Here is a 13,174-nt window from a genome sequence, read left to right as displayed (position 1 = left end):
ACAGAAGGAGATGAGAGCCTAGATGAAGGATGGAGCTGGTTGTCTAGAAATACACACTGGTTTAAACAAAACATTTCTCCCCATGAGATGCCACCCATGGCTTCCATAAACAGTTTACATACTATAAGGACAAATCCTTCGTTCAGTTACACCCCTACAGCTCCAGCAACTCCCGAGGAGCATTTGGTCTGTGTTGCAAAAGGAAAGGTGAAATTAAGATTTATTTGGGTAGAGTCTTATTACGGAAGAGTCAGCCTGTCTCAATTCCATCAGAGACGAACCCGCTGACGCTTTCGAGTGGAGGCAAATTGGTACTCTAGCCTTCCATTGCTTATCTGATCTGAGGGTAAATTGAGTTTGGATCCTCTTCATGTTAGCCCTTTGCTTTCTTTCAGTGCTGAATGGCATCCAATAATTAAAAGCAAAACAGACTTTGTCAGGCTTTTGTTGTTGTTTAGTGTTATGCTCTTTGATATACCTGGGCTGACATTTGGAGATAATGTGGTCTCGTCTTGGGATTGATGAATTCCAGGTCCCTGTTGTGCTACATTCTTTTATAGTTAGAATTCTCTGAATTATGGCTTTAAGATTGTCTGAATGACAGGACAGGAGCCAATTAGTTTCCTTATCTATACAGCTTGATTCTGCACATTCCTCTTAATGTTACTTATCGTTGGTATTTAAGGTTAGTGCCATATTGGATCAGACCATTGGCCCATCCAGGCTGACTTCCCCACCTTCAGCAGTGGCCTGATACCGAATGCCTCAAGGTAAGGGCAACCAAGCTTCACAGAGTGCTGTTACAGGTGACTTGCCCCTTAAGGCTCTGAGGGGCCTGGAGCTAGATTGATGAAGAGGCCCACCAGAAGTTATTCCACTAGAAGGAGCAGCGGGAGCCTGCGGGGAGAAAGGGAAAGCTCTAGTAGAGACTGCGGAAAGACTCCTGTAGGAAAGACCCTGAGACCAGGAGAACTTGCCCCAGCTAGGAGGGCTGGGAGTAGTCGCCTGCTAAGGCAGGAGGAGGACCCTGACACCAGGGGAGTTTGCAAGTCAGAGCCAGAAGGCTGAGCTTCAGCCAGGTGAAGCCTGGGAGTGGTGACTGAATTGGGACCCAGCCCCAGGAAGGAGAGTTGAGGACTGCCTACCTTAGGAGGAGAGAGACAGATGCTGGACTGGGCGTGGGCCCTGGAGGGCCAGACTGTATAAAGACTAAATAAACTGAACCCCAGGAGGAGAATGTTTTAAATTACCCTTGGACTGGGGGTGTGCAGTTGTTTAAGAAGTCCCCAAAGAGACAGAGGCAGGGTGTCTGAGAGTGATAGACAGACTTCTGAGGGGGCACTCAGGAGGAAGCTGGCCCTGTAACAAAGCAGCATCTTATTGGCTCTACTTTTTCGCTTGCAATGTACTTGACCATTTTTCCCGTTTAATTTTAAGTGACCAGTCCTGGAATACTGTGTTGGGTTCCAGTGTCCACACTTCAGAAAGGAAGCTGAAAAATTAGAAAAGGTTTCAGCAAACAGCTACAAGAATAATTCAAGGTCAGGAAAGCCTGCCGTAGAGTGAGAGACTAAAGAAGCTCAGTCTATTTCATTTATCTCAGGGAAGTTTGAGGTACTTTGATCGTAGTCTACAAGTATTTACACGGAGAAGAGATTTCTGATAACAGACAACGCTTTAAATAATTGAGCTGAAAAAGGCATAACGAGATCCGGTGGTTGGAAGGTGAAGCTACACAAATTCAGACTAGAAACAAGGTGTACTTTTATCAGTAAGGGTAATTAACTGTTGGATGAACTTACCTAGCAGTGTGATGGATTCTCCATTGTAATAAGTCAAGTCTTTATCTGAAGTTAAACACAAGTTATGGGCTTGATGCAAAAATTACTGGGTGAGATTTTATGGCCTGCTTTACCAAAGTGTAAATGCTCATAATGGTCTCATCTGGCCTTAGAATCAATGGAAGAAGCAGGGTTTTAGGAGGGAATTGACCAAGGAGAAGGTAGCGGTTTGGGAAATCGGCATTACTGAGGGGGGGTTCCATTGGCGGAGAACGCCATGGGAGAAGGTACAGAGTTAGGCGCCTAGAAGGAGCATTGTTGTCAGAATGGTTGGCTATGCGTGCGTGAGACAGGAGGAAGGTAGATTAGAGGCTGAGGCAGGATTTTGTAGTGCACCGAATGTGGGAGCAAGGAGTTTGTACTTGAAGTGCTGGCCAAGGGGGAGTCTGTGGAAGAAGTCAGAGGAGTTAGGGTCTCACTGTTGCGGGGGGGGGGGGTAATTGGAGACAGAACGTGGGAAGGTTGGGATGGTTTGGTTTATTCAGGTTTGTCAGGAGGGACTCATTGAAGGAAAACTGGCTGACAAACCCAGAATGATTTTCTTGATGAAGAATTGACAGGGATGCAGGAGACGTAATCTGCAGCTTCGCTTTTCAGTACGAGCCTTCGATCCTGCCGTTGACCTTAGTGGCAGCAGCAGCAGGCCCTCAATCCACGAAGTTGTCCCGTGTGGGTTAGCAGTAATGGTCTCAGACAGCGAGAGGCCGAGGGTGCTTGAGAGCCGTTAGTTTCCCCCCGGGTGGCCACAGGACTTCATAGCGAGTCTGATGGTGATTCACTGAAAATGACGGTAGCCTGGAAGGAGGAACTCGACATATTTCACTTTAGGAGTGTGTAAAGCTGGCTGGGGTGTGGCACGGACAATAACGATTGTCAGCATCCTTCCTTTCCATTTCTACCCTGTCACCCCCTCTTTGAATCCCTTCGCTGATTTCCTGTCTCCAACATCAGGTCCTTGCTCCCTGCCCTCACTGCCTCAGCTCTCCACAGCTGTCCATCTGCCTGCATGTCTGCTGTCATGCTACTGCTCACGCTCTGCCACACCATCCATCCTGATGCTCCTTTTGCCACATTCCCCTGTTCCAGTGCCTTGCCTCCCTCTGCCCCTGTAACCTCCTCCCTCCTGTCGTACACCGGGCCCCCCCTCTCTCCTCCTCTTAGTGTCTCACTTCTTTCACCACTGATTTCTCCATCCCCTTGTGAAGTCCTGTACCTAGTAGTGAACTATTAAAAAACATGCAGTTTGCATAAAACTACAGCAGGCAAAAAAAATCACTTCTGTAACTATTACTAATTCAGTGAAGTGTTTGGAGATGCATCGTAGGAAGCAAGAATTGCTAACCTCATAGTTAGGCATTGATGCTAATCTCACATTCTCTGGGGTGTATATTATCACTTCCTGGGAAAAAATCAGATCTGGTGGGTAGGTGTGAGAAGGTCTGAGCTGCATGTAGGACTTAGTTTCATGTTCATGAGATGCGTTGGTGGTCTTAATGAGCTGATCCAACTCAGATTTGGATAGGGTTATGGATTTGCTGGGGTTTACATTGTCAGCATTAAGTTATAAACCCAAGTGGTGCCTTTTTGGTTTTTGGTCTCCATTGTGAAATTGGTGCATGGTTGAAACCATTGGCAGGGGTGTGGCAGAGTAGGCTTGTGGTGCATCTACAGTGTTCACATAGGGTCTGTGCCTGGACAAGTAGAAGTTTTATAGGTCAAGATTGAGAAGCACTGAGCGAAAGCTGGAGCTGTCCGCTTATCCTGCACTGCACCTGTCCTCTTGTTGCCCATCTAACCGGTCTCACTAACATCTGCATTTAAAAAAGCAAAGTTTGGCTTTACCTGCTTAAAAAAAAATGGAGTCAATCATTTTCCTTTTTGTATTTCGTGAGACTTGCAACGTGAGTGGATGAATTTTGCTTGTGTCAGGGAAACAGGGCTGGGGGCATATAAGGGAAAAGGGAACTTGTTTGGGACATCTTAACAGGCACAGATAGAGAGAAGAGAGAACAAAATACACAGGAGAAGATGAGCAAGAGCAAAGGAAGAACAGAAAAGACTAAAGGGGAAATAATAAAAGTATCAGAAAAAATGCTTTAGAGAATAGGAGAGCCAGGGTCACACACCGGCTCAGATACAGCAGTGCGGTTGCTATGCTCCCAAATTGGCCATTAATATGTTCTCGTCTCATTAATTGCAAGGTTCTGTTGCTGCACTGCATCGCTGCTGCTGAGATTGGCATTACTAATTTGGCCCTTCAGCCCAGGCTACCTTGTGTTGTGAATCTCTCAGGTGGTACAGGCTCCTTGGGCCATGTCACTGTGTGGGTGGGAGACCAGTCAGGAGTTGCAGGAAGTAGCTTAAACAGCTTTGTAGGTACACTTGTTGCGGAGTCTGTAGTGAGATAATGCCCCAGTGCGGTGCTTTCAGATGCCATGTAAATGCTGGGCATTCCCCACCCAGCCCAGTTGGAATTAAATTCCAGGGCACCTTCAACAGTGCTTGCTGTGTGCAGTGCGGCATGATTATCCCTCCTGGCGCTCCGGGTTATCGTGGCTGGGTTATCATGGCTTCTTTGCCCCCAGGCTGTTAGCATGGTTTGATCGCTTTGATCTGGAGCTTGTGGGGACATGGGAAGAGGAGGAGGATCTTCTTTGTTTGGGTGATAACTTGGTTTTGGTTCCATAAACCCTGGCCCTGGGAACAGCAGGTAGCTGGGCAGAGCGGAGCAGTTAGTGGAATTTCCTCTCTGGCCTTGCGGGTGGACTTGCCTTCCCATTTCTTGCTTTCAGAATGATGCTGTCATCTCGTAATATGAGACCAAGAAGCAGGGTTGGGTGGTGGTCACTCGGTTTGCTGGGGCTCTGCCACCGGAGAGTTATTGCTGGTGTGAATTGTGTTGGGTGCTGCATCTCAGCAGCTGCACTAGGGAGCATAAAATTCAGAGTCCAGTTCAGAGGCACCCTGCGGCGCTACAGCTTTCTTCTTTTAGAACTGCCTGGTTCCTGCCAGGTGCTCAGCACCATTGACTTCTATGGGGCAGCACCCGTTGACACCAGCCGGCCTGTGATGTTTTATTTCTCCATCAGTGGTTGGTCTCCTCTTAGCGGGGGGTGGTTTCTGTGTTGGGTGGATTAAGCTGGGTTCAAGCCCTTGGCTAGGATGGAAACTGTGGACTGAACATTTAGATCCAAGATGTGGAAAATGAGGTGCACAGTGGTGAAATGGATTGGTGCAGGTCCCACAGGGGTTTATGGTCGAGGCAGGGGTAGAACTCAGATCCCCAACTCTATCTTGTGCTTTGACTACAAGATTATCCTTACCAACCAGTCTTTCCGTGGAATTAACTCCTCACATAGCGAGTTGTTGCTGTCTGAAATAAATAATCCGTGACAGTAACAAATACAATTCTAATGGCTAAGTTAATTTTAGAAAGGCACTGGTGTGAGTAGGCTGGTGCCCCTTTTATTGCCCACCATTGCAAAGATGCATGCAATAAGGTATGGTGCAAAACTTCACCCCCTTCCACCGACTTGAGTGTATTCTCAAATAGCAAACCCCTGAGGCTGGACTGTACTTACAAACACAGGACAAGTCTGGTCTTTTTCCTGTGCTGTATTTTTAGGAATCCCCCTCTATCACCTATTGCCTCTTAGGTGGACTCTGCTTTTTATGCTTCTCAGAGGGAATAGTGAGACGCAGCTGTTCTGCCTGCCATGGTGAGTCAGCAGAGTAACTCCGCATCCCCCCCACCCAGGGTCCTAAAGCTTGGCACACCTGGTCCCTGTTTTTCTAATCTCTAGAAATATATTATGAAGAGTGAACTCTAGGTGACCAAGTTAGGACAGGCTTCAATATGTGTCCAAGTGTATCACCATGCTGCTGAAACACCTTCCGTAGAGCCATGTGCATCCGTGTGCGGAATGGGAGGCGCATGTGACGGAAACGTTTGCTTCACAGCCCCAGAGTGTGCCTATGTTGGCAGGGCATGTGGTACAGCCGCTGGGCTCTGCAGCGGAGTCCATGAGGAGATGTTTGGTCTCCAGCAGAGGTGGTAGATTGCAGAAGCAGCTGCCTGTTTTTCTTCAGATTCTAGCTGCTGACCTTCAACAGGTGATTTGTGACTGCCACTCCTGGCTTAAGAAAACCCCTCCGTGAGAGACATTCAAATAGATTTCTGTGCGTGTGACCGCAGAGCTGTGTCAGAGTGTTAGAGCGCTGCAGCCCTGCAGAGTTCAGAAATGATTTCTCCCTATGGGCTTGTACACCTGGCAGCATTCACCACCGCCCCCCCCCCCCGCTCAGTGGACAGTTCTCACCAATTAATATGCTCATCTGTGGGGAGCTAGAACTTCCCTCATGCACCAGCCCCGCTGGAATGCAATTGCAACTGTGGTGGGAGAGCAGCTCTCTTTGCAAATCCTGCCAGAGACTGGCGTGTCTCCCCGTTCACAGCTGGAGGTGTTTTTTCACCACGGTGATCAGAGAATGTTGTCCCTGGCTCTGCGCTGATTCTTCCCATGCTTTCTGCTTTAGCTGATCAAAGGAAACCTCTCCAAATCCAGTCTCCAGAGCCTACTGGGTTTTGTTGCCTTGTGGAATTCTCCTAACCTAAACAAGAGTATGGGGGGGCTGAAGTAAGGGCACGCAATGGATGCAAAACTAATTAACCCCTTCAGTACTGGGAGAGTGGATGCCACTGGGGACTAGTAAAGGAATATGTGACCTTTACCGCCTTGCCATTGTTCATATTCATCTTAGATAGATAATGACTGAAAGTTTTCCACCGAATGCATCCGATGAAGTGAGCTATAGCTCACAGAAGCTTATGCTCAAATAAATTTGTTAGTCTCTAAGGTGCCACAAGTACGCCTTTTCTTTTTTTTTTTGAAAGTCATTGACATCAGATGGCTGTTTGATGGCCTGTGTGGAAATGCATTGGTTGGTTTCGATGTAGTCCCTATTTGACAGATGTTTCTGGGTCAAATTTTCCAAAGCATCTAACATCTAGTTTTCAAAAGTGATTTAGATGCTTAGGAACCTAAAGCCAAGAATTACGTAAATAACTAGTGAGTTTGTTTGCCTTGGTTTTCATGTGTCCAACTCAAGGCTCCTGAAAGGGGCCTGATTATTAGAGGATTGGCATCCAGTGCTTTCTGAAAATCAGCATGCTTTACGGTGTCCTGAGTTGGATGTCAAAACCGGAGGCATCCAAAATCGGTTGCTTTTGAAAATATCGGCCTTAGAAGTTTCCTTGAAACTCAATCGGATGGTGGCTGCTAAGTGCCTCAATGCGCTTTGAATATGGGAGTTAGGCTCTTTAGGTGGCTTAAGGTGAAATTTTCAAAAGCCCCTGTCAGTCTGTATGGGCACTCTTCACCACGGTATCTGAGCACCTCAGGGACACTGCGAAATGTATCCTCACAGCATCCTTGCAAAGCTAGGGGAGTTTTATCCCCACTTTACTGAGGCATGCAGAGATTTTCCAAGGTGCCACCCGCCCTCCTTCACAGCAGGGAAATCATCCGCACAGTTTCATTAGTGGTCCCTCTTTGTGGCAGCATTGCTCTGTAGGCTAAGATTTGAACGGACTGTGGAATCAGAAGCAACCATCCTGCTGAGAACCCGTGTTTGAAACTCCAGAGGGAGGTGGAGCCGATTCCTCCCCACTGTCCTGCCAGCATGCCTCAGCTTTGATCTGGGGAGGGGGCCTATCTCTAAGAGTAGTGGCGGGGGAATTCAGCTCAATTCTAGCTTGCTTTGCTGAGAGGGCAAAGCTGCTGCCTCTGACATACTGTTGTAGAGATAAATAGGCAAATTCATATGCCAAGCCATCAAGAGAAACCTTCACATACACAAAGGTTTTTGTGTATTTGTATTTTACAAATAAATAAAAAGAAGTTCCTAGGTTTTTTTTCCCTCCAATTTAAAAACCTAATGTTCATATGTTCTTTTTCCCCCTCATCCTTCCCCAGATCTGAACCATGTCCCACCCATCATGGCTGCCGCCAAAGAACACCAATGAACCCGTCGGTCACGTCACTGCGAGAATGGAGACCACGCACGCTTTTGGGACCCCCAGCATCTCTGTGTCCATGCAGCAGATGCCAAAGAAGTTTGCACCCGTTGTTGCTCCAAAGCCAAAGTACAATCCATACAAACAGCCGGGGAGTGATGGTAAGAAACCTTTGAAAAGGAGCTTGGTGGCATGGCAAGTTCTCCATGCAATTTCTGCTAAATACAAGGGTGCTTACTGGGTGAAATTGACCCCTGTGCTGTGGGCCAGCACACTGTATTTTCACCGCCATGTCCTGCTCGTGTTGTGTGTGTCTGCATGGGAGTGAATTTCATCCATTGTATATATCTGATTTAGGGAAATTAGCCCCCTTATGGAGATGCTGACAAGTTACTCTACATTACTGACATCTTGTTGGAGGTTACCTGATTACAGAGCAGTTCAAATGAAAATCTTGGGGTAGCTTTTGAGCGTGTTCCTTCCAGCTATCCTCACATTATTTAAAAAAAATTAAAAAAATCATTGTGGGCCCCATCTTATTTTCTTAACAGTTGATGTCAACATCCACTTTCTAAGGACATTCCTTTTCCAAAGACGACATGCTCCAGAAGAAATTGCAGTGGCAAGGGGAGGGTTAGGGCTTTTGTGCTGGCTCAGTGGGAAGTACCATGCAAAGTACTAAGTCTGGGGATATGGCAGGATGATAGGGCAAGTTGTTGGCAGAACTGCTGTCCAACCAGTTGGATGAATTCAGCATTACAGCTCCCCTGGTACCCCAAATTCTTAAGAATTAACATTTTAAATGAATAATTATTTATGTGGATATTTATATGACTGTTGCAACAGCATCTGGACGTGTTATATAATTAAAACAAAACCTGAATTCACATGGCTTGACAGGACATAACAATAACCACCGATACTTTGGTCCTCCTCCATCTATCACTTTATAAACACCCTACGTTTAATACACTCGATCAGATACTTGGGCCACATGCTGAATCATGATGCTCTGAAGCTGGGTGTCTTGTGGACCCAACCAGCAGAAAGAGTAAGTTCCAAAGTGAGGGACACTCAATTGGGAGTGCCTCTGGGGATCAGCTCCAGTCACTTGCCCGGAGAAGCTCCTCCAATGTTCTGAATCGGTTCAGGAAGGTCAGTGGCAAGACTTCTTCCATTGATCGTAATAGAGAGATAAAGTGTGGGACGTGATATCTTTTACTGGACCAGCTTCTGCTGCTGAAAGAGACAGGCTTCTGAGATACACAAAGCTCTTCTTCAGGTCGTCTTTGTTGTAATTTGTGAGAGATGGGACTCCTGACTTGTTGGTATATGATGGGAGTTCTGTTTGCACAAGAATAACAATAATAGATTATGATCACAGCTGGCTGAAAAATCCGAGGGGTTTTTCCTGTGAAATTTTTCAATTTTATATGGGAAAACCTCAGAAGGAAACAAAAATTTCATTTTGGTTTGGTTTTTGAAAACCAGAAAACTTCAGTTTTTAATTTTCGGGTTTTGCATTTTCTAGATCCCCTTTCCTTTCTGTCTTCCTCAAGAGTGCAATAAAATGAATCATGTCTTGGACGGGGAGTGGGATGGTTCATGAGTCAGTTTTTCCCTTTTTTCCCCCCGCAAGTTTTCAAAATTTCTCCAGTTTTGGAAAAGTTATGGAGCAGCTAAAACCCCCCAAAAAAACCAAACCAAAAAAAAACCCAACCAAAACAAACAATAAATTAAGCTCAGAAGCTCTGCCACTCTGGAACTTTTCAAAAACATCCCTAGCTTTTGAAAAGTTGGATCAGCAGAGTTTTGACACTCTAACTTTTCAAAAGTTAGAGAAGTTTTTAAAAGTTGCAGAGTGGAAAAGGTAAACTAAAAAAGAGAGTATAAAAAGTGAAAAAGAATCCCTCAACCTGTAGACTTCGCTCATTCTGTTGCATTCATTGACAAGACATGGGTGAGAGAGGGAGGAAAAAACAAAAAATCTGCAATTTCAAAAACAACGAGGCGTCCAGTGGAACGTTAAAGGCTAACACATTTATTTGAACATAAGCTTTCTGCATCTGAAGAAGTGGGTTTTTTACCCACGAAAGCTTATGCTCAAATAAATGTGTTAGTCTTTAAGGTGCCACCGGACTCCTTGTTGTTTTTGTGGATACAGTCTAACCCGGTTACCCCTCTGATACTTGTAATTTCAAAAACATTTCAATTTTTGAAAACTGAAATTAAATGAAAATTTCAAACAGAAACTAAATGAAAATCCTTATTTTATTTTAGAGATTTCTCCCTTAAGATTGAAAGGTTTAATAGAAAATCTTTTTTTCCAATGTCAAAATTCATTTTTGATGAAACACCTTTTTGTGGTGGAAAAAATTTAGTTGAAAAATGCTCACCTGCTCTGATGATGATTTTTTTCATGGCTGTGGGCTAGATGGCTCAAGTAAAAAGTTTTCCACTGGAGTTGCTGCGGAGGTGATTGGATGGGAGGGAGGTATTATTTTCTTCTCTCATGTCTTTTGTACCATGTGGCTCTTGGGTTTTCGGGAGGGAGGAATTGTTAAGAACTGAACAGCACAGGGGAGGGAAGCTTCCTGTGATTAACGCTCACATCGAAGACATGTGGCACGACTCTTTCCCTGTGGAATACCACTTCTCATTGGACCCAGTCCTCCAAGAGGTGAAACTCGCAAGTCAGTCCCATTGAAGCCACTGAGATAAGTGTACACAGCACCTTGTAGGAAGCACTCAGCATTTCTCAGCATCGGGCCCACGTCTTGTCTTGGAGATCACATGGTCATTCGAGGAGCCTGGCAGACTAATGGTGATGAGGAAGAGCTATTCAGGGATGTGGTGTGATATCCAGCTTGCTGAAGTCCTGCCAACAGCCAGCCCGTCCAAACCCATTTGCTCGACTGTATATGAATATAAGAATGCTAGGGTTCTGGGATCCCGGAGAGAAAGCGGGGCCATTAGAGAATATTTAGCCTATCATGCTTCATTCCCTTTTTACTGCTTCATTGTCTCAGCAATGCTCCGTAATTATTTCCTCAATGACCTTGATTTGTTTTTGTTTCAACAATCTAGCCTGGGAGGCACTGGGGGCTGGCTGATGGCTGCCTGTGCAAAGAAGCCCGCTCAGTCATCTTGCCTGAATTTGTTCTTCCATTCTCATATGTACATCTTTCTACTTAGCTGTGAAACTGGAAACTCAAGAGCTGCGGTTCCCGTTTGGACACTGGTATATTTCAGTCTCTCACTCCCTGATCCCGAAATAACTTCACAGGGGTGTTTAGTTTTCTTAAGGCTTGAGAAGAGGTGCATAGTTTACAAAATTGTTCTGCTAACGGTGACTGGAAGCAAAGGGGTATAGCGCAAGCAGAATATTGCAGAACAGTGTCCCAAGGCTGTAGTGGTACAGAAGTAGGCTCACAAATCATGCACTGGCACAGCAGCTGCTGCCAGATCAGTATCATTAAAATCAATTGCCCATTTAAAAGCAGGTGCAGAGGCAATATCAGCGAATGTCTCACGGAGGCCAGCACATGCTCTTTACTAGTTTCTCCAGATTGTCGCTTGTAGCATCGGGGAAGCCACGTCCTCTGGGCTAACGTCTCATTTAAGACGTGTCACGTGTACAGCCTGGACCTTTTTTGGCTGATCGGCCTGTGTTTTTCTTGAGTGAATTGAAAGTGCTGATGAAAGTTGCCAGAGTAGAGCCTTGGGGCCCAATGCCCTCTTTGCATGACATGGAAAGTGGCAGTGACATGAACCATGTTGCCTCTCAATCAAACCTTTGGCCCCTCCACTTGCACTTGGATACTTTTTGTTGACATTTACTGTTATATCCTTTTTCTACTACACTGGTGCTTCCTGACCTGAGCACGGCCTTTCCCTCACACCTAACTCTCCTGCCCCCAGTTATAAAAAGTGGGGGTTTCAGGGGAAGCTAATAAAATATATTAAGCAGAAATAGATATACTTTTAAAATTATCTATAAAAAGGATTGGAAGTAGACAAATGATTAAAAAGGGAAACAAAAGCTAAACCAAAATAGTAGGATGACCCTGTTTTAAAAATACCATTTTAATGTTTTAGACTATGTAAGTGGGTCGTTGTAACACTCTACCTTCCTTGGTTCAGGTTATGATACTGACTCGTCTTGTTTTAAACTAGATTTGTTAGCTCATTGGGACAGAGAGTGGGTCTTCCTATTGCAGTGGGACACTCATCCTACCTGGTGCCTCTGGGTACCATTAGAAACAGAAGAATAGACAAAAACACAGTTCTGATTCCTGTGTGTGTTCAATTTCTGCTGCGTAGCTAGCAGAAGATGCACGCTGTTGTGTTTCTATAGGGCTCACAAACACTGGGCCAGATTTTCAAGTACTAAACTCCCACACTATGCGGCCAGATTTTCTAAGAGGTACAGCTCCAGCTTTCCCCATTTTGACACGTCCTGATTTCCAAAAGGGGCCAACAGCCAAAGTACTGAGCACTTTTGTTTTGATGCCTAACTGGGAGCTGAGTTTTTTGGAAAACCTGGCCCTCAGTAGCCGTTGGTTATTTGTTCTGTTGTGTTTAGTTTCTCAGTGGTGGAGTGGTAGCTGTTATAGATGTAGGTCAGGATTTTTCTTGTTCAATGTTACCTATTCTAAGGTCTGGAAAACATGAGCAAAAGTCACCATGTCATGGCATGTTCTTTTTGGTAGTGCTTTCCCCATGCACTTGTGCCTCCAGATGGCCTTTTTCTTTGTCCTGTTCAGCACATCTGTGTTCTGTTCAAAGCAGGATCTTAGCAGGAGGCTCAGTGATCGTCAGACTTTCTTTAATGGAACCAGCTTCTGATTGTTCCTCTTCATTTCGCCACTTGAGGTTTTCTTCACCCTGGTTGCCAAGGTTAGTCTGCACATCCGACGAGCTGCTATTGCTGTTGCTATCTTGCTGCTACTTTTATCCCTGTTTTTATGCTCTGGCTACAAGGGACTTAACGAATCATCAAGAGATTGCTGAGGTAAAAGTCTGCACACAAGAGTGTTGTGTAAGAGGAGCCTTATTGACCCGAGGCAGGAAGAAGATGAAGCGAGCATATGGGAGGCTGGAGCTGAGACCCAAGTCTGCTACATCGGCGATCGGTCTCACACCAGAATTATCTGAACTGAGGACATTTACCAAACAAATAAAATCCCGCTGGTGTTAACATGAATGGGAGCCATAGCATGGGCAGTGCTCATGCAGTCAGACCTGCTTCGCAGGTGTGTGTATTAGACATGCCAAAAGCTGCACGGGCCCCAACCGGGGCTAACACCAGGTCAGG

At 45.6% G+C, this 13,174-nt stretch overlaps 1 protein-coding gene across 6 annotated transcripts in view; it reads left to right on the top strand.

Moving 5' to 3' along the window:
• Nucleotides 1-13,174, top strand: part of LOC119861738 (LIM domain containing preferred translocation partner in lipoma) — a 523,166-nt gene that overhangs the window by 256,210 nt on the left and 253,782 nt on the right. For all 6 annotated transcript variants that reach the window (XM_043491737.1, XM_038417228.2, XM_043491736.1 and 3 more), the window contains one exon: nucleotides 7,817-8,018. In XM_043491737.1, the coding sequence (XP_043347672.1) occupies nucleotides 7,826-8,018 (193 nt within the window). In that variant the 5' untranslated portion in view covers nucleotides 7,817-7,825. The remainder of the gene's footprint in view (nucleotides 1-7,816; nucleotides 8,019-13,174) is intronic.

Source organism: Dermochelys coriacea, chromosome 9 (genome assembly GCF_009764565.3).
Source record: "Dermochelys coriacea isolate rDerCor1 chromosome 9, rDerCor1.pri.v4, whole genome shotgun sequence".
Lineage (NCBI taxonomy): Eukaryota > Metazoa > Chordata > Testudines > Dermochelyidae > Dermochelys > Dermochelys coriacea.
The sequence above is the reverse complement of the archived record's forward strand: the minus strand, read 5'-3'. Positions and strand labels throughout refer to the sequence as shown.